The sequence below is a fragment of the Hyperolius riggenbachi genome, chromosome 12 (assembly GCF_040937935.1).
Source record: "Hyperolius riggenbachi isolate aHypRig1 chromosome 12, aHypRig1.pri, whole genome shotgun sequence".
NCBI lineage: Eukaryota > Metazoa > Chordata > Amphibia > Anura > Hyperoliidae > Hyperolius > Hyperolius riggenbachi.
In genome coordinates this window covers 73,746,143-73,773,990 of record NC_090657.1, presented here as the reverse complement: position 1 = coordinate 73,773,990, position 27,848 = coordinate 73,746,143, and the positions used below count along the sequence as shown (strand labels likewise).

The 27,848-nt window shown below is 44.4% G+C and overlaps 1 protein-coding gene across 1 annotated transcript; it reads right to left on the bottom strand.

Annotated features, from left to right (window-relative positions):
* Positions 1–317: 317 nt before the first annotated feature.
* On the bottom strand, positions 318–27,483 carry E2F1 (E2F transcription factor 1). The gene is made up of 7 exons (XM_068264615.1): positions 25,502–27,483; positions 13,350–13,440; positions 10,853–11,075; positions 9,019–9,171; positions 6,299–6,413; positions 4,959–5,163; positions 318–660 (listed from the first exon to the last, which is right to left on the bottom strand). The coding sequence occupies exons 1-7, from the start codon at positions 25,772–25,774 to the stop codon at positions 443–445; spliced, it is 1,278 nt and encodes a 425-aa protein (XP_068120716.1). The 5' UTR covers positions 25,775–27,483; the 3' UTR covers positions 318–442.
* Between the last annotated feature and the right edge of the window lie 365 nt (positions 27,484–27,848).

The following is a 27,848-nucleotide window of genomic DNA, read 5'->3' as shown; positions in this document are numbered from 1 at the left end:
CAGATTCCACTTCATGCTCCTGCTTTTGTTCTGGCCTCAGCCAACTAGAATTATTCACTCCTTTTAACTGATCAATAATGCACCCAGGAGGTGGAAGTTGGGGTTAGCAAATCACTGCAAGATTTAAAAAGCTGCTGATTTGCTACTCCCAACTGCCTCCTGGGCGGAGCCAGTGAGCATACAAGTCTCAATAATACCGATCAGGCCCACGTTTTAGACAGTTTATACTTAACAGTGAGTTTAACAATAAGCAAAATTCCCTTGTGTTCTGCAGAGACCAGCCTCTCGATTAACCAACACGCACATATACACACAAACAAAATGGAACAAAATTATTAACAACTTTTTGGTAAAGTCCGTTGAATACAAGTGAACAATAAGATCAGAATTTCGGCACTGTGAGCATTGGGAGCGAAGGCAAAGTTCCTGGAGAGCGCCCAAATCACAGGTCCAGAGAGGCCAGGTCGCTAAAATCACAGTCAAACAGTTCACTGACGCCCTCGCCAGGCACCAGGCCAAAGTGGTACTCGTGAGACAGGGGAGGAGACAAGCTGATGAACTCATCAAAGTCCGGCAAGGCGGCGTCTGTCATGGGGGATAAGTGGAGGTCTTCTGTAGAGTAGGGCAAGGGAAGGTCCGTCTCTGGTGACAGTAAGGAGTCTGCAAGAGAAAGCCTAAGTGTTATTACAGAGGAAAGGCAAATTCAACGCAAGCACACTATACAAGGAATGTCATTACTGCCAACATGATGCCTTAGAGGCCAGCGCTGGGCAAACTACGGCCTACGGGCCAGTGCGCTACAAACACGGTCCATCAGCTGGCGGACAGATTCTTCTGCTACCTCCCTGCAGAGTCGCGAGCCGAAGAAAACTGAGGGTTTTCTTTTAAAGGGGAACTGCAGGTATGCGGAGGCTGCCATATTTATTTCCTTTTAATAAATACCAGTTGCCTGGCAGCCCTGTTGGTCTATTTCTCTGCAGTAGTATCTGAACAACACCAGAAACAAGCATGCAGCTAGTCTTGTCAGATCTGACATTAAAGTCTGAAACACCTGATCTGCTTTATGCTTGTTCAGGGGCTATGGCTAATAGTATTAGAGGCAGAGGATCAGCAGGGCTGCCAGGCAACTGGTATTGATTAAAAGGAAATAAATATGGCAGCCTTCGTATGCCTCTTACTTCAGTTCCCCTTTAAAGCCAATGGGTACCAATCTAAAAATAAAAAAGTCAGTTACTCACCTAAGGAGAGGAAAGGCTCGGTCCTAATGAGCCTTCCCTCTCCTCTCCCAGTGCCCTCCGTGCTGCGCTGGCTCCCCCGTTCGCGTCCACCGCTGCAGGGACTTCGGAGGTCTTCGGGAGCACTCGGGCTCCCGAAGACGGGCCGCTCCATACTACGCACGCGCGAGTGCGTCATAGAGGGCGCTCGCGGATGCGTAGTATGGAGTGGCCCGTCTTCGGGAGCCCGAGTGCTCCCGAAGGCTTCTGACAGCTCCCTTCAGCATGCGGAAGTGGCAGTATTTGACCGAACTGGTCGAATACTGCCACGGGGGATCCTGCGCGGGACCGGGCACCGGGAGAGGAGAGGGAAGGCTCATTAGGACCGAGCCTTCCCTCTCCTTAGGTGAGTATCAGTATCAGTATTTGGTAATAGCACTGCACTTTTTCATATATATTTTTATGCATCCTTGGCCCTGTCTCCATGATCTGTATTTACTTTTATTGTATTACTGTATCCCCCCACACACCTTTGTCTTTTCAGTTTTTTTGATTGATTTTTATTTCTGGAACATGTCCCCAATAAATTTTTTGGGAAGCTACCATTTTTTGTGGAGGGGACTCAGTGGCAAACATATCTTAGCCATGACAGGTCCTCTTTAAAAGAAAAACTTAAGACCTTCCTAAGGCAAGGCAGGTGGTGTGCTGTGAGAACAGACAAGGGATCCAGGTTATGCAATAAAAGGGGATTCGCCTCCAGGTTATCCACACCCCAGAAGTATGCGAACTATGTACACAGACACAGAGTTTTAGAATTTTTCTCCCTGACATCATTGCGTGAGTATTCTCCCACATATTGGGCAACACCTTCTCCAGAGTCGTACCATTACAGAACTACTCCAACCACAGAAATAACACAATACAGGATATAGTGTGGCTGCTCTGCAATCCAGCTGCTAGGACATTGGTGCTATGATTAGATCCTGCAACTGCTGTACACAACTTAGGAATTTTCAGAGACACTGAAATGAGGAAGAAAAAAAAAAAAAAAAAAAAAGGTCCCATGGGGGGTACTTACCTTGGGAGGGGGAAGCCTCTGGATCCTAATGAGGCTTCCCTCGTCCTCTTCCGTCCCACGATGGCAGTGCTAGCTTCCCCGAAACCACAGCTGACAAGGATGTCAGCTGTGGCGCAGCAGCACCGGCAATATTTACCTTCCCTGGCTCCAGCACAGGCCCAGTACCGGCTTCCTGATGGGCGCAGGCACCAGTCTATTTCTGCCAGATCCCAAGTGGAAAGCAGCGACTGTGCCTGAGCTGGAGCCAGAGAAGGAAAATACTTAGATGCCTGCCATTCGGGGGCTTCTAGCGCTGCCACCCTCTCAAGGCAAATACCCCCCACAGAGTTTTGTTTTTTGTATCACAGGTTTTCTTTAAGCATCTGAATGGAGAGGATCAGAGGAACAAGCCCTTTAGTTCCACCTGACATCTCATTTGAATGTGTTTACATCATGTTCAGGTGAACAGGCATTTCAGCTTTCCTGACCTGACCAGGAATGTTAGAGCTAAGACTCTGATGGGTCTGCACCCAAAAGACGTTTTTCAAGTCATTTCTGAAAAATGTTAAAAACACTGGCTGTCAAAGTCAATCATATAATAGCCAAAATCTAAGTTGAGGGCCAAATTGTTAATAAATATTCAAAATGTGTTAGTTTCAAATAAAGTGGCAAAACTATGGTGACAGATGGGGAGGGGGATGGGGGGGGTCTGGATCCCTACTCCTCCCCCTTCTGGAGAGTAGCACAGTGGAGCAGTTTAACCACTGAGGGTTTTCAACCCTTTGGGACCAGAGCAATTTTCACCTGTCAGCGCTCCTCCCTTTCTTTCGCCAATAACTTAATCACAACGATATGATCTATATCTTGTTTTTTTCACCGCCAATAGGCTTTCTTTGGGAGGTACATTATGCTAAGAATTATTTTCTAAACACATTTTAATTGGAATTATAGGAAAAGAAATAGAGAAATTAATTTCTCAGTTTTCAGCCATCACTATTTATAAGCCCACAAATTAAAAAACCGTCATATACCCCCTTGACATAAATGTTAAGTTCAGTCCCTAAGGCAACTATTTATGTATTTTTTTATTATATATATTAAAAAAAAAAAAAAAAAACAAAACCTAAATAGTTGCCTTAGGGACTGAACTTAACATTTATGTCAAGGAGGTATATGACTGTTTTTTAATTTGTGGGCTTATAAAATAGTGATGGCTGAAGACTGAGAAATGAATAACAATTATAATATATATATACACATTATTATATATGGCTGGATAGTGTAATGGTTAAGGGCTCTGCCTCTGACACAGGAGACCTGGGTTCAAATCTCGGCTCTGCCTGTTCAGTAAGCCAGCACCTATTCAGTAAGGAGTTTCTTGGGCAAGTCTCCTTAACACTGCTACTGCCTACTGAGTGCGCTCTAGTGGCTGCCTCGCAAGCGCTTTGAGTCTGATTTTTTTTTGGAGAGAGAGAGAATGTTTGGGTACTATGGGGAAGTGTGGGTGGGAGATAGTTACATTTTAAATGTAAGTGTAGGTATTTTTATGAAATAAAATATATGTTGTGGTGTAGTTTTACCATTTGGCCACAAGATGTCCTCAGTCATTTCCAATTCACCTAAGGACGCGAATTGGAATAATGCTGCGTGGCAGCGTAACAGCCAGAAGATACAATGACGCAGGCATCCAATAGATGGCAGCGTTCATTGACTCGGGGAATCAGATTTAAAGCGGAATATAACCCTGCATTTCAACTTTGCTCTAAAACATTATTTACAGCATATTATATGCAAAAAGCATTTTTTTTTTTAGTAGACCAGCATTGGAAGGGTTAAACAGAGGTTTTAAGTTCCGTGCAGACGTTCAGATAGTTACATTCTATTTAGTTAGATGTATCTATTGATAAACAGTTACACACTCTTTGGCTGTCCTCCAAGCTCCTTCTCAGTGAGAGAGATGAGTCACAATAAACACTTAGATACTTATTTGTAAACAAAAAGTATCTAACTGAAGTTCGGATGCGTCCGCAAAAATCTCCAGGGACTTTAAAGCCCTGTGTAACCCTTCCAATGCTGGTCTAGTAAAAAAAAAAAATGCTGGTTGCATATAATATACTGTAAATAATGTTTTAGAGCAAAGTTGAAATGCAGGGTTATATTCCGCTTTAAGAATGCGTTACCATTCATTCATGTCCCCGCTAACCGGTGGTAACGGCAGCGCGCGCTGCTGCGCACGCAGGAGCGGGCAGCAGCCGCCCGCTCCCATTGACCAACTTTCGTAGCCCCGGGACTTCAAATCCAGTTTTACAGGGAGTGATTATACTGCACCTGGTGAAGTAAGTAGTTAAGATTTACCTATCCAGTGCTACTTCAGGTCTCCTCTAATCTTCCTAACAGTCACTCTCTTTGCTGCATACCTCTAGCTGTTTAAGCATGTCACATGATCAAGAGTTCATGTGAAATGTCACTTGATCAGGAGCTGGAGGTAAGGATGTATAGAGTGACTGCCAAGAACAACAGAAGAGGTACAACTCGTCACTGTAGCAGGTGAATAGTATACTGCTCCCCTACTCTGCTATGTGGGGAGAGGGAGCGATTCGCTGCAGATGCCAGAGAGCGCCATCTACACGAGTAGTCTGGGACTTGCTTTGATTAAATGAACCCTTCCAGAGAATGTGACACCTCACCTTGTCCACACGGCAGTAAGCCCAGGCCAATATCCTGGGCAGGTGTGAGGGCCGGAGACCCACTGGAGCTGTTGGTTCCTGGAGAAATATTGGATTGTATGGCTTTTGTGGGGCTTTTAACAGGACTGCAGACACCAGAAGAGTCGTCTGGGCAGAGGAACACATCGATGGGTCCTCTAGTGCTTTTCAGCGATATCTGCAAACCCTAAAGACAGACAGGAGAATAAGAAGCACACAAGATCAGGATGACTGAAGAAATAAGAGCACAGCAAAATACAGCCATCTGTAAAATTGTGCAAATGTCCACTGCGCTCTCCTGGTTATCGTTTTGTTGAAACCTAAAAAACAATAAACTGATCCAATCCAACAGGGAGGCTCACCAGATAGATGCCACTTGGCTTTTCAGGTGGGTCTTGAGTTCAATCTGTGCCTCACTATAGACCAGGGTTGCCAAATTCAAATACAAAGTTGGGCAAAACTGTGACCAAGTCGTGGGCCCACCTCAACGCCTACTGGCCACCTTCCTCCCTCCCCTATACAGTTACCTGGTTTCTAGAGGCCACCACCCTCCTTAGCTTACACAGCTCCCTGGTGTTTAGTGCTGTCTCTTACCTCCCCCATATGGCTTCCCTGGTGTTCTAGCCAAACATAGTGCAAAGTGGGGAGACGACTTAGGGGCCAAATTGAATGGCTCTGAGGGCCAGATTTGACCGGAGTTTGACACGTACACCATAGACCATCTGTGGATCACAACAAGATTCCTCACTTTCAGTGTAAAACCTTTTAATCCTCAAAAACATAAAAACCCTGATCGTATAGCATGGCCGGTAACACAAATAAAACCACGCTTCTGTGCCAATAACAAACTTACAGACTCCCAGAGTACAATGGTATATTACAGGAGGTGTCTCCCGGAACCCTGGAGTACTGCTGTGTAGTAGAAAAGCAGCCTGTCTCTCCCTCTATCAGCCCGCACTCACCGGGGCGCACTTGAAAAGCAAGGCCGGCACCTATCTGGTGAGCCTCCCCGATTGTGGGACTGGAGTCACAAATTATTGTTTTTTTTTTTAGATTTCAACAAAAAGATAACCAGGAGAGCGCAGTGGACATTTGTACAAATTTACCGTTTGTTCTGGGAATCACCACAACGAACCAAGAACATTAATAATTTTGTTGAATTTTTTAGCATTACAGTGGTTGAAAATGGCAAGAGTCTGTTTCATAGGCAAGTGGCGCAGCTCCTAGTACAATACAAAAGCACAGCCATCACTTGGGCCATCGGGTCACGAAATAAGAAAAAGTTACATTTTAAGTGAATAATGGATGCCTCCGTTAGTTACCTCTGTTGGATCTGAAACCTGCATCTGGGTTTCTGGGGGCGCTTTAATCACCATTAACATTCGCTCCGATGGGTCGGCGATGCTGCGGAGGTCCTGGCAGGTGACATACCCCAATGTGCTGTCAGTTAAGGAAAAAAACACAGAAAGCAAGCTTCCGTTTCCTGACGGACCCCACAGACACTTGGCGCAACTGAACCAACATACCGGTCCATTTGACCAACTTTAACTCAAGGAAGCACGAGGTGAAAAACTGATGATAAACTTTTTATTTTTATTTTTTATTAAATATCACACAGCTTTATATTTAAATTTACTTTAAGTTTTTACGGTTTCATTGTGTCTGCTCAATGACATTCATTAACGTACGCCAGAGCTACAATCTATGAACTATTGACCTTTGTTATCCCTTCCCTGCTCTCAGGAGCCATTTATTGCTAGGTAAGTGTTTTATGGCTGTAATTCCTTATTAGCAAGGGTTACACTACAGTCCAACCTAGTCCCCATCCGACATAGTGTCACTTGCATTCCTGACATTTAACTATTCAGGCAGAAAAAAAAAAAAAAAAAAAAAGGAACAGCCTAGTTATTGGTTTGCTTGCCATTGTTCATATACATACTGTATCTATCTCATGTCACATGCTACCCCATGTATCTGTTAAGAAATGAGAGCCATCTCAAAAACCTGATCTTTTACATCTTCCATTCATATGTTCTATGTCTATTGAAGTATAGGTGAAGGTGAATGGATTAACCCTGTTTGTAGCCATTTTCACAGCTAGTGATGGTTTGCTGATCCCGTCCCCAAACAGCTCTCAGTTTGCATAAAGACCCCATTTACATTGCATTTTTTAACCACTTGCCATTCTGAAATTTCATCAGGAATGTTGATATACAGCCTCAAAAAGGAAAAAACAGATAGCACATGCCTATGTGCACTACTCCCTTGGACTAACCAGAGAAGACCTCCCTAGAGACCGATCCCCCCCCCCCCTCCCTTCCACCCAAATCTTTCTCCTGTAGAGATTGGCAGACAGAAGCAATGCTGAGGTGAGTAGAAGCTCACCTCTCCCCCATTCCAGCAGCAATCAAGGCACTCACATGTTCTGTGCTGCAATCTGCCACCTACAGCTACATGGACTGGGTCTCAGCCTCATGATGCCATCAAGTCGGGACCCAGCACACCTGGCACAGGAAACTGGCTGGAACACAGGCAGGAGAGCATAGCTATCATCACAGGAATGGGGAGAAGAGAGATACCACTTAACAAGCATGCTTCGGACTGCCACTCTGCATGCATGCGGGTAGGATCGTGAATCATAGGCAAGTAGCTAATTTTTAGGTTTTCTGCCGACTCGGGTTCTCTTTAATTCTGGGAATACACGGTTCGTTTTTGATTCATTTAGATGGCTCAATATATAAATATCCGTCATGTCCGATCTCCCGTTTGATCGTTTCGTCTCTCGATTTCTGATAGAAGTGAATGGAAAAAGATAAGAAAAATGATCAGAAGACAATAGACTACAGAATCGAGCGGAAAAAAAAAATTGCTCGGAGAATCAAGCGCCAGAAACGAACCGTTTATTCCCAGCATAAAGTCTCATACACACGTACCAACAATCTGTTCAACTATCTTCCAAACTGGTTTGTTGGAAGATAAGTTGAGTGTGTGTACAGCTGACAAACAACCAGATGACCAACTGATAACAGGTTATTTGCCAGATCCAACCAGTGTATCAATCTGACCAACTATCAGGCAGGTTGGAATGTGTGTACAAGTCTTTTGAAAAACTTTATTGTTTTTGAATGCAGACATGTTGTATAGTTTGTCGTTTAGCTTGCACGCATAGTATTTAAGTGAGTTGGTTGTTCAGTTGGTTGGCGTGTGTACGTACTTGTCAGGTAAGCCACTTGTTGTGTGGTTGGTTATGTTGTGCATAAAGTTGAACATGTGTATGAGCCTTAAAGTGGATCCAAGATGAACTTTTACTCATTGCATAATTGTGTTCCTTACCTATTGTTTATAGGGCATGCCTCAAGCCAAATACTTTTTTGTTTTTGTTTTAATACTCTAATTCCCTATAAACTAAAGAAGCCACGCCCACAGGTTTTCAGAGAGCCAAGGCAGTAGCAAGGGCTCATGGGAGCTAATTCTGGGCAGGAGGAGGGGGAGGTATTACTAGCCAGAGATTTAAGAGGCAGAAGGGAGGGGGAGGAGGGGGGGGGGGGGATTAGGTTTTTTTGCTCAAGATGCAGATAAGCCTGCCTCTGTGTAATGTTTACAAACAACATGGCTGCTGTCGTATCACAGGAATAAATTAATCATATTCTATTAAAGCTGTTCGCAGCTAGATTTGCTGTATAAACTATCTAAACTTTAGATAAGATTTATAGACAAGTTACTTGTTAGTTTTTCATCTCGGATCCGCTTTAGGCTCCATTCATCCAATATTTCTACTTCCTGCCTGTATATTTATTGTCTGGTAACATGCAGGAAATGGGCAAATAAGAGGAAAAGGAGTTCAGAAAGTAAAGGGTATGCAGATAATCATTCTTCAGAGGAGAACATGCAAACACTTCTACTAAAAGAGAATAAAAACTGGCACCCAGAGTGCAGCTACATTTTAATGATAGATCTGCACATGCACCTCTAGGTTTAGAAAAATCAGCCACCCGACATGAATGGGGGAGGGGAACATGAGCCCTGATCAGAGAAAGGATATTGTTGGCTCTCAGACTCCTCAGTAAGCATCTTCAGTTGGGTGGTGCACATTTGGAGAAGGTCATCCAGTTGCTGCTCTGAAGCAAGAAGGTCCTGGCAATCTTTCAGCAACATCTGGTATTTACTGCTAGATTCCACCACAGACTGATTTCCCCTAAAAGAGAAGCACAAAACATCCAGTCATGAGGCAGGTAGTATTGGTAATTGGCAGACAGAGGGAACAACAGCACTGCAGCAGATATATCAACACAACCAACTCCCTCAATAATGGTTCTCAGCTTTGAGGACATTCAGACTGACTCGACTTCACTTCACTTCTGTTACTTGATGTGGCCATTAGAATGCTCAGTAAGAGCAATGATCCACATGGCCTCAGCAAACATCAGTCATATCTGGGAAACCACTACAAGGCACATAAAGGCCAAGGATACAGGAAGATGACAGCAATGGTGCCCTGACCAAATTTAGCCTTTAGAAAGACTTCTGTGAGTAAAGGAATGCAATTTTACTTACTTAATTTGGGTCCCTCACCGCCTCTCCGGACCTGGTATCCCGCTGCCAGCCTGTAAGGATCGCCAACCCCAGATGAGCCGCCGTCTTCTGTGCATGTGCAGGCCAGCACGTGAACATGCCCACGTCATCGGGAGCATGCTGAGATCCTGGTGACTTGGGTGCGTTCTTGCCTGGGGCAGGTGCAGAAGATGCCGATCCAATGGAGGTTCGGCGATCCTTACAGGTTGCCAGCAGGACACCTTAGAGCAAAGTTCCCCAACCCTGTCCTTAAGGCCTGCAAACAGTGCATGTTTTGTGGAAATCCAGAGGCAGTTCAGCTCTGCTGAGACACTAATTACCTCACCTGTGCACGTTTGTGGTTTTCTGCAAAACATGTACTGTTGGTGGGCCTTGAGGACAGGGTTGGGGAACTCTGCTTAGAGGACAGAAGTGGCAGCGAGGGACCCAAATTACTTCTAGGGGCTGAAAGAACAACCAGGTAAGTAAAGCTTCATTCCTTTAATTATTGTGCCCCCTCAGTAAACTGCACCCACTAGACAACTGTCACTAGACCACTGTCCAGTAATCTGGTCACCAATATCACATGACCAGAGATGGTGATAATTGGCTAGTGGAACAGCTTAGGGAGGGAAGGTTGGGCACGATTTAGGCCTGAGTCTACATCCATTAAGACAGATACACTTAAATGTTCGGAAGAAAAAAAAAAATACATGTTAAGAAGTTTGCCTAATCCCACCCAATTCTCGTCCTGAAGCAGATGCAGGGCTGCTCACTGACTGCATACATAGCTCCCTTTTCAAGATCGCATCTAAATTAAAAGCAGGGAAACCGTGATCATATGAGCAGATCAGTAAGCGAACAGTATAGGTATGTGGATGACGAAGTTTGTTGTGACAGATTATGGAGCAGTCATAAAAATGCTTTTCTCTTTTGCTAAAGCCCCAAACACACACTAGATTAAAGGCTGATAACCTCCTCCGCCAATAATCAGGCAGGTGTACAGCAGCACCCGATTGCCGCTTGGCCAGCAATTCGCCAAGCAGATCAATGCAGATTGCTTTCAACTCACCGATGTCCCGCCCAGCGCGTGACATGTCTAATGTCGCTCCATAAGCTTTCCGCCGCCCCGCATTGAAACAGAGGGCATAGTCAGCGTACAGACTGACTATGCATCTGTACAGCCTTGGCCCAGCAATGTCACTTGAGGGATCAGTTTCCGATCCTCATCAGGCAACATCAATCATCGTCAATCGTCAATCATGTATCAGGGCATTTAGATTTAGGCTTTAAAGATTAGAATACACCACAGCCCCAACACTTACAGCCACTGAATGTGGTTCTTGGATTTTTTGGTGATCAAGTGGATCCCCTCCAGAACGTTGGTGATGTCATAGATCCTCCGCTTCTGGACATTCAGCACCTGGGCAGCCCAGTTTAAATCCACCACACCATCTACCGACTTGCTAAGCAGCTCCAGGAATCTCTTGGTAGTCAAATTCAAAGATGTCTCATATCGAGACCTCTCTCCGGGGGATTTAACTGCGGCTGGAAGACAGAATGACAAGAGTCAAACATTAGAAATATGAAAAACTGAAGCAATAGTCATGGGTGACTACAAAGGGCAGCAGTAACCAAAATGTAAAAGGTGGCCATCCACTATAAGATGACCACCAGATCGATCCATTCCACAAACTGTACAGATAATAGAACAAAGCATGAAACCTATTGAAAACCAGTGGAGATACACACTGCCTGCTGTCTGGCAGACTCAACCTTTCCCCCCCAAACTGTGCAGTGTGTTGGCAGCAGAGGTAACTCTCCCCTATCTGCCGGAACACCTCCTCGTGTCTTCTCTCCATGCTGCGCTGCTCTTCCCTGTGTCTTCTCTTCCGGGTGCCTGTGTCATGTGACAAACACTAGAGGCTGAACACCAGAGGTCCGATATGTATGTTGCGAGAGCTCTAGTGTTTGTCACATGACAAAGGCTCCCAGGAGAGAAGACACAGGAAGGAGCACCGCAGCATGGAGAGAAGGACTGATCCTTTCAATGGATTTCGGACTCCCCCAAAAAATTAAAGAAAAAAAATTGATCACTCAATAAGTATATGGCCACTTGACAGCAAATATTAAGATAGCCATACATCAGGCGATGATGGGCTGATTCGACTAAGGGACAAATGATCAAATCTCTGTGAATGAATCGGAGAGAGAACTATCAGCTGCCGATACACAGCAGGCCACTTCCCAATCGATTTCAGCATGAAATCTCTCGGGAATCAGCCAAGTCCACTGCCATGTCCCCAGTGTATAAGAGTACATGTGTGCATTTATACATTACCTGTCCTATGTCGTATGACATGATGCGATAGACATATGTACAGTGTCAAGCACACTAATAACTATGGTGTGTTCCTTTTTTTCCTTTCTCTGCCTCAGAGTGAAATATCAGGTATGTAAGTGGCTGACTCCTGACTCAGACAGGAAGTGACTACAGTGTGACCCTTACTGATAAGAAATTCCAACTATAAAACACTTTCTTAGCAGAAAATGGCTTCTGAGAGCAGGAGAGAGATAAAAAGGTTCAATAGTTAATAGATTTTAGCTATGGCATACTTCAATGACATGTCAAAGTCATTGAGCAAAAATAATAAAACAGTTAAAATGTAAAAAAAAAGTAGATTTAAACATAAAATAAAAAACTGTGGAATATCTTAAAAAGTCATTTTTAGGAGAAGGAAGACAGATACAATTGTTTATTTCATTAGTTTATTTTCGCTTCGGGTGTCCTTTAACAAGATTTGCTTAGCGTGGTGGCTCTTCTCATCTCAAACCATTAGCTTATCGCCTGGATACAGGAATGTTCTGATAAGCAGGGACAGAGGTGGTCAGTGCTCTCCACATCAGGTGCAACTGAACAAACATTTTCTTGGCCTTTTCAAGCATGATAAAACAACAAGGCAGATAAAAGTGCCAGCTGGCTATAGGTGTGCAGAGGTTCAACATTCTTCATCTATGCTCATCAGTGCCTCCTTAACGCTAGGCAAGGCTGAAGGTTTAGCTTGGCAGAATGCAAGATGGCCTGCACCTGTGCAGCAGCATGGAGGCGCTTGTGCACTACGCAGGCAGTCAGTGCGCCTGTGCAGTGCAACCATGCTTGTTCACAGACAACAGCATCGCCACAAGAGGATGAAGGTCCTGGCGACTAGTGGCGGATTCGAGAAGCATCAGAGAGATCCAGAGACTTTCCTTAGTGAGGTTTTGGTCCTTTGTAGCCCCTTACACACTCCTAGGAGTTCTGCATCACCATGAGCTTGCTGGATAATCTAACTACTGAGGTAAGTCACTTTTTTCTTTTTTAAAGAGAGCACAAGGTTGGCTCATTTAATTATAAAAACCTAGGCTACCTGATGTGTTGGCCTGCAATCAATTACTGTTGATTTCATGACATCTGGGTCACGACGCTGGAAGGAGTGTGATCTCTCTCTCCCAGCGTGCAGGGGGAGGTAAGAGAGCGGCAGGGGGCGCGAGCAGAGAGAGAGATGCCCAATGGCAACTCTGGAAAGCATGCAGGACCTACTGGTCGTTTTGAGCAGGGAATCCTTCTCCTCCCATTACCCTCTGAGATAGCGACAAATATAGTCGCCATTTTCAGGGGGCAATATTGCGGCTGTGAGGGGGCAGAGAGCATGGCGGTGTGGAGACACAGAGGCTTGTCATGAGGCAAAGAACATGCCTATCTGCCCCCCCCCCCCCCCCCTCTGCCTCGGGTTTGCTTGCACAAAAACAAAGATTTTAAAACAATTAAAAAAGGTAATGAACCTCTTCCAGAGTTCCTGCTCTTCCCTCGAGGAGTCTGCAGTCCCTCAGGAACATATCGGTGTCCAGATTCCAAATCCAACTTACGCTTCACCTGAAAAATGATGAACAGAGTCAGACTGCAGGCTGGAAGACTTCTACACATTATTCAAAGATTACACACGCACACTTTGTTTTGTTATAGACGAATATATGTACAGAGGCGCCAAAAGGATAAAATATGCTAAAATGTTTAAAAATATTTGGGTGGCGGGCCGACCACTCCCAAACAGACACAATGCTGTTTAAATTAAAGACCATTTATTTACATACTTCAAGAACAATGTCGCAACGCGTTTCACGGGCACAATCCCGCTTCATCAGGCATTAAATAAACGGAGTATCACACAGCTAGTGGTCCAGTATACGCTTGGCACCTCTGTCTTTGTTTTGTTATAGGATCAGCAAGCAGCTTTATTTTTATATCTTGGTATTGCACTTTTATCCAGGGCTGTGGAGTCGGAGTCGTGGAGTCGGGCAATTTTAGATGCCTGGAGTCGGAGTCGGGAAAAAAAATGCACCGACTCCTAATGAATTTGTAACTGTAATTAAATTAGAAAATATGATAAAATGTTCTATTTCTCAGATAATAGTCATTAAAAATAATGTATATATACAGTAATAGCTGTGCTTAGTCCACAAAAATGAAATAAACCAATCAAAATTAGTTACTTGTGCTGCTTCAATAAAGCAGTCCCCGTATTTTTAAGGTCAGATAAACATATCTGATTGTGACTGTATATATGATGTGTACACAGGAATCTCTTATATATACTAAATAACATCTATGCTGTAAGAATAAAGCCTGATGTGTAGCTGTGTCACTAATAGAGATGGTCAACGAGATGGAAATAATTCTGCATTGATGCTGATTTATGCAAATGTATGCACTCCCTTTGCTGATGAAATCAAATAATTTGATATGGTAAAATTTGGTTTGGGGACTACAAATTAAAGGGTATCTGAGACGGATGAAAAGTAAAGTTTTATACATACCTGGGGCTTCCTCCAGCCCCCTTCAGGCTAATCAGTCCCTCGCTGTCCTCCACCACCCGGATCTTCTATGAGTCCTGGTAATTCAGCCAGTCAGCGATGTCCGGCCGCATGCCGCTCCCACAGCCCGGAACATTCTGCACCTGCGCAATAGTGCTGCACAGGTGTAGTATGCTCCTGGCGGCGGAGTGTGTGCATGCGCACTACGCCCGACTGGCTCAAGTACCTGGACTCATAGCAGAAGATCCAGGTGGTGGAGGAGGACAACGAGGGACTGATTATCCTGAAGGGGGCTGGAGGAAGCCCCAGGTATGTATAAAACTTTAATTTCATCTGTCTCAGGTTTACTTTGTTACACAGTAGTACTATACTCTACATATGCACTCCCCACAGAGCTGCAGGGAATCCACTGAGCATGTTGTGCACATTGAACACAGAGGTGTTGTCTGTTTACAATCTCCTCATTCCCCTGCAGAGTACCTGCACATCATTCTTACATGTACCCACACTTGCATTGCCTAGGGCCTGATAGATGTTCTTTGTTCCGGTTTGTACCTTTTACAAGTACTCTTACCAAGGACTAGTTTTAGTCTAAAGGGAATAAATATAGTAGTCTACATATCCTTCTCACTTCAGTTGTATTGTAAAATTCCTAAGCGTTGGCAGTTAAGAGACGAATTTCATGTTACATACTTTTAATCAAAATTGTAATATGCAAATTAGAGGAGTCGGAGTCGAGGAATCCTAAACTGAGGAGTCGGAGTCGGTGGATTTTTGGACCGACTCCACAGCCCTGCTTTTATTCATTAAGTTTCACGTTATTTATCCCGGTTTCAGCATCAGAAACACTTCCTATGTCTGTATACTGCTGAATATTGGTATGAAACCCCATCTTCTCCTAGGGATGCTTAGCCTAGGCCAGTGATGGCGAACTTTGGCACTCCAGCTGCGATGGAACTACAAGTCCCATGAGGCATTGCAATTCGCTGACAGCTCTAAGCATAACTTGGGGTGGCAGAGGCATGATGGGATTTTTAGTTTTGTCACAGCTGGAGTGCCAAGGTTAGCCATCACTGGCCTAGGTTGTTAAGCCATGCAGAATTCTCCTCCCAGAGGATTTCTGGAAACCAGGTATTATGGATACTGGCTTCGGAACACAGAGTATAAAAACATTCCGCAGTGATGCACCTAAAGGACTAAAGATGTTGCCACCTGTGATTAATTTCAGAAAGTAAGTCACAGTGAGGAAAGATTTTACAATAAACAAATATTGACTAATTTATAAACCAATGTGGTAAAAAAAGAAACCATTGTATTCTTTATTTTCAATACAGTTACTGTTTAACCTCTTCCCTACCACAGGTTATTTACCCTAAAAAATTTTAAATGTCAAGTTCTTATTTGCAAAAACAACAGTAATATACCCTCATGATATGCATATTGAAAAACGTTGAGTCTCGAAGGTAACCATTTATGTATTTTTTTTAAATGCTGTCACTGTGGGTTTTTTTTTTTAACAAGTGCTTTATTTGGCAACTATGGGGGTGGGTTGTGGAAGGGGTTTAATAACTAATAAGGGATTTATTTTTAATTGAACATATTTTACATGTATTTTTGCTTTTTGTCCACTAGATGCCCACGCCGTTTCCTGTATTGAACAGTACACAGGAAGTAACGTGCATGTGTTTTTTGTGTGATTGACCAATGGCATCTCTCGCTGATGCCGGCTTTCGTTTACTGCATGCACTTTGATCGGCTTTGGGAACACATGGTCCCAATCCACCCATCACAGATCGGCGGGATGAGGAGACATGCGGAATGTAAAAAAAAAAAACCAAAAAAAAAAACCACACGCATATAACCTATAAGCCTGATCTACAAATGAAGTTTTCAGGCGTGTAGATATACGTGACAAGGCTCTGGAACCAGTTAAAACTGGTCTGACCACACCATATTTTGTAATGCATTGGTACTGTCTCTGTATTTACTTTGGATAAAGTATTTATCCCAATATTTGTGCAGAAGGTACTAAAATAAAGCACCAGGCATTAGCTAAACAAAGATGTTCTTCCACAGAAGGCATGCACCAACTGCATGAGCTGTTTAGGTGGGGTTTACTCCCATCACTAGGGGTCACCGTTTCACAAGCAGAAGACAGGCTTGCTCTTTTAGGACAACACAGCACATCTACCAAAACAGCAGCATCTACTGGCAGTAAGAGGTAACAGCTGCCTCAACCAAACAATGCTGCAGGCAGTTGCAAAGCTCATTAGGTGCAAATCTTGAATGGTATTGTTATTTTTACGTTACTGACTGGAGAGACGGGGAAGAATGCGCGAGTCATATTTAAAAGCACAAAAAAAAAAAAAAAAAATACACGTTGGGTCTACTGAATGCCTGACAACAATGCCGTATTTTTTGGGTGGGGATTAAACCACTTTTTTGGCAACTCCATCTGCTGAATGAATTTTCTCACGCCAGCCCAAACTGGTTCCCCAAGTCAGAAGCGTAGGAGAGAGGCTTGCACAGCCTAGCTTGCTAGTTTCATGGCTTGTGGGCGAGAGGCCTGCACAGCCTAGCCTGCTAATTTTCTGGCTTGTGCTTATGACGCCAGGCTACTCACACATCGCTGCCAGAGAATGAATCACATTACTGATGGAAAAATTCCTCAACTAGGGACTTTCTAGGCACAGAAGCTGCAGCAGAAAAGAATTCACTGCAGCCCTGGTTAATAAATCACCCATGAAATGGAATGTGACACTGCAGAACACATGTGGGTGTATAGAGCAGTTCTTTCATGCGGTCACCCATCCACGGCTCCTTTAGACACCTGTCACATTATGTAGCATTACTGCGATAGAGAACACACAGGCATAGGCCACAGAGCATGAGGACAATCAAGTAGGGGGACTCCGCATTCATGAAAGAATGGCCATAAATATGCTGCATAGGTGTTTTTGCAAGTTGAACGGTATTGGAAAGTTATCTTTCCATTTGAATCCGCAGCCAGAAAAGTATTTCCAGAAAAGTCAGAAAGCTAAGACTCCTTTCAACATTAGGAATGTTACTACGTTAAGGCAAACTTGAAGCGAAAATAAACGTATTTATGATTCAATGAATTCTATGTGTACTACAGCTAAGAAATAGAACATTGGTACCAAAGAAGAGTCTCATATTGTTTTCCAGTACAGGAAGAGTTAAGAAACTTCAGTTATCTATGCAAAAGAGCTTCTCTGAGCTCTCTGACCAAGTCAAATACAGTGTTTTCGGAAGCACTTAAACAGCCAAGAATCAGTGAGAGACAGCTTGAGACAAGGTTTTACTGCAGGGAAGTTCAAAGGGTTATTTCTGCTTTGTTTTACAGCTTAAAAGACCGTGTGGTTTTAATACTGCAAATGTGACAGAATGATGCAATGTAAAAAAACAAACAAAAAAACGATACAACTGAAAAAAATGAGCCTTTTCTTTGCTACCAAAGTTCTATTAATTATCTGTACTACACACACAAATCATTAAGCTTTTTTTCTCTTCAGGTTTTCTTTAAGCCTTGTACACCAAAACAGTGGAGCAGCTGAATGCAGTCACTTCGCCTCCTGTGGAAAAGGGGCCTACTGAGTGGTGCACACGATCCAATTTCCCATCAGATTGACAAGTTGAAACAATTTTCAACATGTCCGATCTGTTCCCAATCAAAGGGAGTTGATTTTCAGACCATTACACTGAAACAAATTGGAAATTATTTCGACCTGTCAATCTGACGGGAAATTGCATGGTGTGTACCTCTTTAGTATGAGCAGCAGTGAATCCACCACCTGTCAGCCACTCGTGCGCACTGGCTGGGCGCGTGTAAGCTTTCAGCACTGGAGCTAGACAGCCCCAAACCCCCCCCCCCCCCCAGTGGTATCACATCTGACTTCAGTCGCAAGAAGAAAAGCAGGTCGGGCACCAGTTCAATGCTTCAGTGTGAATTTAATCCAAGATGGTACAATATGTTACATTACAAGAGTGAACAGGACGGCCTGACAGCCGTTTTGCAGGTCTCCCTGCTTCATCAGAGGCCATCGAGCACTGGCCGGGCACTTGTTAGCTTTCAGCACCTGAGCTAGGCAGCCGTTCCCTGGAGTCACATCTAAGCTTGCCTGCAGATGTGCACAGATGAGACCTGTTACAATTCTCTGTGATGATGCAACACAACCGTGTGTCAAGCGCTGACATGCATGATGTTAGAAACGCTGCTATTTGGCTGCATTTTAATTGCACCCAAATGGGGCTCGTGGGCAGCAGCCAGGAGGCTGAACTGCCTGACAAGCGTACAAAATAATACAGTATACCTCCAGGACTATCTTCTCATATGAAGCCAGGTCAGCAGACATGGTGGTGCAGTTATTGCACGTGAATCACGGGCCAGGGCACAGGTGACTGATTGGCTTCAGAATACATCAACCCCAGTCAAAGGTCATCATTTCTGTGTAGGATTGTCAGGAAGTCTTTGGGGTAGTTCATATTGCATGTGGTGCGCTGGAAGTGCCCTAACATAAGTGCATAGCTGTGTTACCGTGCAGCTCCTATGGCGGACCGGAAGTCATGGAAGTCTATGGCGACACACGTTTCTTTTTAAATGTCCGCCGCAAGTTTTAAGCGCTGCGCATTTGCAGAAGCGTATTTTAGCAATACACTTCTGCACATGTCCAATTCGGCCGCAGGACGTGAGCGTCACAGTAATCCCCGAAAGCCTGTTTTTGGCGGTGTGATCCCCACCGCCAATATGCAGTGTGAAACCGGCCTCAAGTTCCAAGGTTCACTGCAGCAGTGACAATTTTTCAGAGGGGTGTTTACTTCACAGTCCATCTTTACATGGTACAGCACCGCCTTATCAAAAAAATAGTCACCTCCCTTTAAAATGCAACCCCTATAATACATCAGTTGTGAGCCAGGATATGCACCCAGAAATCTAAGAAGAGGTGGATCTTCGGAGGGCAGATGGGACAGAGCCATGTTCTCTGCCTAATGACATGGCTCTGTGTCCCCCAACCGCTGCTCTCTGCCCCCCTACGGCCACGCTATAGCCCCCCTGAGTTAAGTGACAAGATTTGTTGCCAACTCGGAGGTAAACAGAGGGGTGAGGAATTCCCTGTTTAAACCGCCCACCAGGGGCGTTCCTACAGGGTTTCCTGAGCTGCCATTGGACAGTTCTCTCCCCTTGGCCACGCCTCCTGCTGCTCCCCCGCCTCCCTGTATGCTATAAAAGACAGTCTCAGTGCAACGTCGCAAGTGAAAAAGTGGGCCATTGCCTCCCACAGGAGCGGCGGTTTTTGCAGCTACCTGATCCGCTGAGCCCTGCCCCCCCCCCCTTTTTTTAATTTTTTACGTTTTTGACCCCAAAAAGGACAACTAAAGCAAAAGGGATATGGATGCTTCCATATTTATTTCCTATTAAACAACAGATCAGGTGTGTCTGACATTGTCAGATCTGACAAGGTTAGCTGCATGCTTGTTTCTGGCGATCCAGAAACTACTGCAGCCAAACAGATCAGCAGGGCTGCCAGGCAACTGGTATTGTTTAAAATAGATATGACAGACCCCATATACTTCTCACTTCAGTTTTCCTTTAAAATAGGGCTAGATAAATGTAGGTGTCCAGGGGGAATTTGGAACACTAACAGTTCACAGAAGATTATTTTGCATGCTAGAACTTAGATTCTGTTAGCTATGAACCTTCTCCCAACACTAATCTCACCCCTATACATGCCTAACACTAACCCCACCTTACCAACATAAAGCTAAACTCTAGTGCACTATTGTTGCCAGTCGAGCAGTTATAGCTCGAAGCCACTCAAAAACATCCACCCTTCACAAGTCCAGTGTTCTCCCCAGCCTTTTTTAGCCAGGTGCTCCATCCGGCTAGTTTTGGTGAGCACCCGGCTGTCATCGGCTCACCTCCTCCTGTGCTGTAAGCGGAGTTGTGCAGAGAAGCACCGGCCCTGCATTCCCTCATATAGCCCCACCCGGCTACTTTTTCAATGCCATCCGGCTGGGAAAAAAAAAAAAAAAAAAAACTGGGGAGAACACTGAAGTCGATAATTAACCTCCTCACAAGCCAGGCCAATAATTATTCCCCCACCTACAGTGGGATGATCCATATGTACAACAGCCATCACATTATCAAAGTGATGAGGCCGTGATATGAGCAGAAACCTAACGCCTCATCTACACGCTACAAATTTCCATCTATTAGATGGATCTAATAAGAAATTACATTTTGTGTAGATGTCCAAATTGTTTCAGATCAGTTTTGCAATCGATTTTGGGTACTTATCAAAGCAAAATCTATCGCAAAATCTAACGCAATCCAATTGGAACGGTTGGAAATTAATAGAGCAATCTAAAGCCCAATCTACACGATACAATTCTTTGTGTGATTCGATTACGATTCTATTTACGATCTGACTAAATACGACATGTCCGATGTTGAATCGAATCCCGATCGGACATGTCGGATTTAATTGGATCGTAAATAGAATCGTAAACGTATTGCACAAAGAATCATATCATGTAGATGGGGCTTAATGCTACTTCCGATAGGAGTGAACAGAAAACACTTAAATCAATCGGATATCAGATCGGACATGTTGGGAAATTGATCTGCCAGAAAATCTCAATGTGTACCTAGCATTATAGATCTGATGGAAAATTGTACCGTGTAGATGAGACTTTAGTGTGACACCACTGGACCTTGGGTGGTCCGATGAGGGCAGGTGGGAAAGGTGGCAACTTTTGTACAAAGTATACATTGGCTTTATATTATGCAGCTGCAGAACCACTAACAAATGGAAAAAAAAAATGAACCTAAAAATCCTCCACAAATAAGGCAAAGTACAGTTTTGTCTTTCTAAATAGAAGGCCACAGGATGTGATCACTAAGACTACCTTCACAATGACATGTGGCGGTGTGTTGCGTCAGACAGTGCAATGGCATGGCAAATACATGCGATTACATGTAGTGGTACATTTACATTGGCGTGTTAGCATCGTGCATGGGAGAAGTTTGAAGAAGTGGCTTCAAACCCCACCTCCCCCCACCAAGTCCCAGTGTGTGCGGCCCACAGCATCGGCAGTGTTGGACATATACCTTCTGCAATGAGTCCAACGCTGTCAGTCCTGTATCGCTGTTTGCCAGCTCTTGTGCATGGCATACTTTCTGGTTCCTGTATGTCACATCATACAGGAGCTATGCCGTGCATTAGAGCCTGCAGGAGGCGAAGTGGACAGACGGACAGCGCTGGAAGGTATGTCCAGCACTGTCGCAGCTTGGGGGACAGAGGGGACACAGAGAGAGACAAAGAAACACAAAGGGGACACAAAGAGACACAGAGGGTGCCCAAAAATAAACAGGGACAGAGAGGCACAGAGGAGGAACAAAGCTTGATTTGAAGGAAATTGTGAACCGAAATCGCTCAAATCAATTTTTTCCTACAAGCGTTCAGGCCTAGTATGCACCCAATGTTGACTGGCCAATTTTAACACTTTCATGTAGTATGAGGGTCAACAGATAATGTAATACTGTGAACAGATTGTGTTAGGTAGCTCTCATACTTCATGAAAGCAGTAAAATTGGCCAATTGGGTGTGTGTAGGCACCCCTAAATTAACACACACAAAAAAAAAACAAAAAAAAAAAAAAAAAAAACCAAGCCTTGTTTTTTACCTGGGGCTTCTTCCAACCCCTGAAGTCCTCTTTCTCCTTTACCATCATTCCGCAATCCACCATTCCTCCGCTGTCTCTCTCTCTCCGTGTGCGACGTCTATCATGATCCTGCATCCGGGAGCATTCTATGCATGGGCCCTATCAATTTTTGTTTCCTGCGCAAGCGCATTGTTCCCGGCCAATTCAAACGATCAGGGGGGCCTCCGAGAGCAGCGAGCAGTGCAGGATGACAGCAAGGGACCAAGAAGACTTCAGGAGTCCCAGGTAAGTAACTTGGGATTTTTTTTTCCCAGTTAAAGTTTCCTTTCAGCCTGGAATACACTTTCAATTATGATTGACCAATCAATGAACTATTTTACCACCTCCACCTAGAATGAGGGTTTACCTACACTATCTGTTCAAAGTATGCAATATTTCTTGACCCTCATACTACATAAAGGTAGTAAAATAGGTCATCGATTAGCCAATCATAACTGAAAGTGTGTACCAGGCTTTAAGCTACATAAACACATTCAACAAGCGCACAACGTGCAAAACGACCACCGACACGACAAACCAAAAGAGCTGACGTACCACACGACCTGTATGTCCCACATGTCCGGGCGTATAAACGACCAACTCATTTACATACTGCACACAATAGCAGGACGGACTACACATTGAAAACAAGTACAAGTAGTTTAACAGTCGTTCAAACGACTTGTACACATGGACCATCTGCACAATATCAGACGACCGTAAGCCAACATAGATCGGACAGTTGGATCGGGTGCAACAACTGTTATCAGTTGCATGCGTACACACGCCTGATTGTCATCCAACAGTCTAAAACCGACTTAAGTCGGACGACAATCAGGCAGTTTTGATGAGTGTGTACGAGCCTTTAGTCACCTTTGAAATGCCACATACATAACGAATTCCTTAAGGGCAGTGGGCAGACCTGTGAAATGCTCACTACCTATAGCCTCAGCTTCCCATAGTTACCAGACTATCCCACTATTTAGAATAAAGAGGGAGGAGCTCACTGGCTTCTATGGACAACAGGAACAATTCTCTCCTCACTTTTTCACACATGAGCTACTGACTGTGGCCACCTCCATGTAAGGGCAGTCACACAGATGATAAACAAAAAAGGAAAGTGCCCTTTAAGTCATTTAAAGGGACTTTCTGCAGCTGACAGATAAGAACACACAGGGAGATGTCATTAACCCATTCATTACCTAGCAAAGCCCTGCAATAAACCAAAAACAAAAGAAGCCTATTAAAGGGATAGCTTGTGAGCTGCATCCCACAGCAACCACTAATGTTCCAAAGTGTGAGGTGAGGAGGCTATAGGTTACAGTAACCTGAATAGGGAAAAGAACAATGAGGATGTGCTAAAGGGCAAGAGACCCATTACAATGCTTTGCCACAGCAGGATTTGAACTCTTCTCAGGGAGCCTGCACACTGCCATGTGACTGCACACAAAATTATCAAAATAAAATGTGTGCTTTTTAACCGGTTCGGGACCGCAGTAAGTAGAATCTACACCGCCTTTGTGGCTCTCTAACTGATGCGGTGTAGATCCCACGCCACGGCTTACCGCGGTCACTAGCCGCTCCCTACTCCAGGAAGTAAACTCAGCTGTCGCAGACAGGGTCATATCCAAAGCACCGCCCCCCGCTCAGTGACACACTCCCTGCTAGACAGGAAATACGTCATTGTGATTCCCGTCGGTCTGCACATGCGCGCTGTGACACGCAGAAATTTTATTAGGAATGCTGCGTCGCCCATTGACTTCAACCGGTGTGGAAGTGATATGGTAACGCAATTCTCACTTCGCGGTGGCTTGGACACTTCCGGTGCGACGTGATAAGTGTTCTAGGCCCCACTGACTTGCATTGCCATTGCATTATATACTAAGCAAATTGAAAATTGGTCACACAGCCTCATAAAGTATACCAAGTCACGTTTATTATATCAAAATATTAAAAGACACCAATCCTCAGACATTTTTGCCATAGGTCAGTAGATTCCCCAATTAATCCCTATAAAAACAGTTACTGCGGATAGCATATATGACGCTGACTGCGTTCTAAATTGCAACAATACAATACATTAAGCATGAAGACAAAACCGTATCTGGCCAGAAACATCAATTTTGCTGCACTTAAACTTGCGTCCGCGCATTCATTCATCACACATACATGTGCCTGAATATTTGATATGGGGGGCCCCCTTCACTTTAACTTTGATTCCTCCAAACGGTTCAGTTCACCATGGTATCGCCAAAACTTGAATACATAGCCACTTGATCAAAGCAAATAAGGGTAGATCTCACCCATATCAAGTAGAGGTATCTCATCCCGGAAACTTCCGCTGGTACGTGTGGCAGAGTCCTATTGATAGGCCTGGGAGCGTAGTACTGTTAGCTCAACCATGCCGCAGCTCTCTTTCACGGAGAACGCCAGCCCGGAATTCCGTGCCTCACGTGTGTGGATGATGCTGCGGTACACGCAGCCGCGGCAGCTCCGCCCACCGACGCGTTTCACGTCCCAATTGGACGTTTCATCAGGGTGTCATTGCCATTGCATTACCCTGTGGTAAAACAGGGTAACAATGCACCCTTGCAATGCATGTGTAAAACAGGCCTAAAGGACACATGAATTGAGAAGGATATGGAGGCTGCCATATTTAATTCCTTTTAAACAATGCAAATTGCCTGGCTATCCTGCTGATCATGCGCCTCTAATACTTTTAGACATAGCCCCTGAAAAAGCATGCAGATCAGATGTTTGACTGAAATCTGACTGGATTTTCTGCATGCTAGTTTCATATGTGGGATTCAGACACTACTGATGCATGAAAGATTAGCAGGATAGCCAGGAAGCTGGTATCATTTAAAAATAAATATGGAAGCCTCTGTATCCATCTCACTTCAAGTACCCTTCAAGTTTGCATGCTCTCCTATTGTTTGTGTGGGTTTCCTCCAAACACTCTGGTTTCGTCACACATCCCAAAACAATATAGATAAATTAACTGTTTCCTCTATTAGAGACCGTCATGGAAAAGTGCTGCAGGAGATTTTAGCAGTGCCGTGGAGTCAGTACAAAAAAATCACCCGACTCCACAGTTTATGAAACCACCGACTCCAGGTACCCAAAATGGCTCAGAATCCTAAACTCAGACTCCTTGGTCTAATACTTACCGAGGCTGTGGATTTGGTACAATTAAAAAAAAAAAAATCCATTCGACTCCTCCGTTAATGAAACCACCGGCTCCAAGTACACAAAATTGCTCCGACTCCTAAGCCCTGATTTTTAGTACTATAGCAATACTAAATAAGTCTACTTTGATTAATACATTCATACAACTATGTGAGTGCAAGTTGCTGCTTATCTGAGCCACTAAATATGGTAGCAGAATAGAACAACATTACCGGTGGACGGCCAAGGGTTGGTTTCTGCGCAGCACATCCTGCACTGGGTCCTTGCGGCGTGGTAAACAGCATCAGCTCAGCTTCGCTGAGGCCGGAGTTTGCAGTTCCCTCTCCGGGGACATCCGGGGTAGATATGATGACGATCTGCTGCTCGCCTACATGAATGGTGCCCGCTTCCCAGACAGTTCCTAGCTCCCCGTCCACGCAGCCATAGGACAAGCCAAAGTCCTGGGACATGATCAGAGGGGCTATTCCCTCAGCCTCACAGTCCATCCAGGTTCCATGTCCACAAATTTTAAAATCCAAACAGGGCTACATCAAGATCCCAACGTGAAGATTTCAGGCTGATTGAAAACTTTGGTCAGCTGTTGACTAATTGAAGAATTTATAGCAAAATTACAATTGGGGATTTTGATGTAAAAAAAAATAAAACAAAAGCCTTGAATTAAAAAAATAAAATGAAATACTGATCTTCAAACTTTAGTTAGTGAACAAGTTCAACTATAAAAACAGCAATTCTAGCTTAGAAAGTTGTAAAATGGATGGTGTTGACATTAAATGCCCGACTGGCTTGTTTGTCTTACAAGAGACAATGATGGCCTACGAGGGTCAAAAATCCTCCAACTTTAAAACCATATCTTCATAAAAAAAAAAATCTGAAATAGGATTCAATCCTAAATAAGTTAAAATGCTTTCAAAGTGCTATGTAGTACATTTAAACAAGTCCATGCACAAATGCAATGACTAATACAAAGCAGGTACGTAGTAAATTCTAAAGACGTCAAAAGCTGCAATGACAGCTCCTGTGCAAGGAAAAAAAAATGTAAAAGCTGAAACCTCCAAATGTATATGTAAACAGTTAAGTGCTAATCTTCGGGGAAAAAAAATATAGGAATAATATCCTATATATAAAAAACCCACACTGCAAACAAATCTGTGGAGTTACAATCGTTTATCTGATTTCAGAACACTTTTCAATCTATTCTGCAAGAGATAACCTGCAGAACAAATTAGTGCAGATATATATAGGATATATCTTAAAAAAAAAAAAAAAAACCTGAGGCTTCCCATTCAAAGATACATACATACATCAAGGTAAGTGCTAAGTAATCTTCAGAACAAAAAAATGCATATAAAATATAGTAATAACAGTCACACTAAAGAAAAACAAAACTATGTTAAGAACAGATCTGGGGTGAAAACTTATTTGGTCCAACTATTATTTACAGGAATGCCAAAGAAAAGATAACTTGAAGACTAATATTCCACGAAGATCAATTTCTAGATCCAGAATATGCTGACAATGGCAGCTCTGCTGAAAAAGCTGCAGAAGCTGAGGTTTCCCATTCAATCAGATCCACACAAAGAAAAGAGATCTTCTGCAGAGCCCAAGGATGGAATAAACTGCCCCGAAGCATCAGATTTGGAGAGAGATGTGCTGATTGATAGAGGTTAATGTCTGGGCAGCCCCTCTGCCTGGATGAGGTTAGAGGGTGGAGGACACCGGTGATGGAGGCTGTAATGGAGCCGATCCGGGTTGGTTAGTAAAGTTCCAGCAAGTTTAGGCCAGATCCCATTAGGCTCGTGGATGATCTCCGGGTAAGGGAAGGATACAATGTTGCAGAGAGCATCCGCAGAGCCGTGCAGTACCGGGGGGATGATGGAGCGCTGTCTGGCCGCCGGGTCCTCCCTCCGGATTGCTATTGTTTTCGCCTTCCAGCTGATCCCCGGATCCCCCAGTGTTCCCCCATTTGCGCGCCAATTCCTTTTTTGCCGCGAAAACTTCGGCCGCGTCATCAGCCGCCCGCCATTGGCCAGCGGAGAGGCATACGGCGCGCCCCATTGGACGGGAGGCGGGTTTTGCGAGGGCGGGAAAGGCACGTAAGCGACGTGCCGGTGATGGAGGCGTGCTATCCTGCAATCCTGTAAACATTGCGCCGCCACTTCCTCTCGGTCCCCGCTGCCTCCGATCACAGAGCTCAGATCAGGGCGACCGGAGACGAGAGAGGCAGAACTTCAAAGCGGAAGTGACGTTATCCCCAGCCCAGCTCTACAAAGTGCCCATCAATGCTCACAGCAAGGCACTCAGCTCTGGAAAACGCTCATCAAAGCACCCAGCGCTGGAAAGCGCCCAGGGAAGTGCCAAGCCTTGCAGAGTACCCAGTAAAGCCCCCAGCCCTGCAATGCACCGTGCAAACCACCCAGTTCTACAAAGCATTGCAAAGCCCCCAGTTCTGTAAAGTGCCAATGCCAGTAAGGCAAAGCTCCCAAACCAGCAAATCATCCAGCCCTACAAAACTCTCAGCAAAGCCCCCAGCCCTGCAAAGCAAAGCTTCCAGCCCTGTAA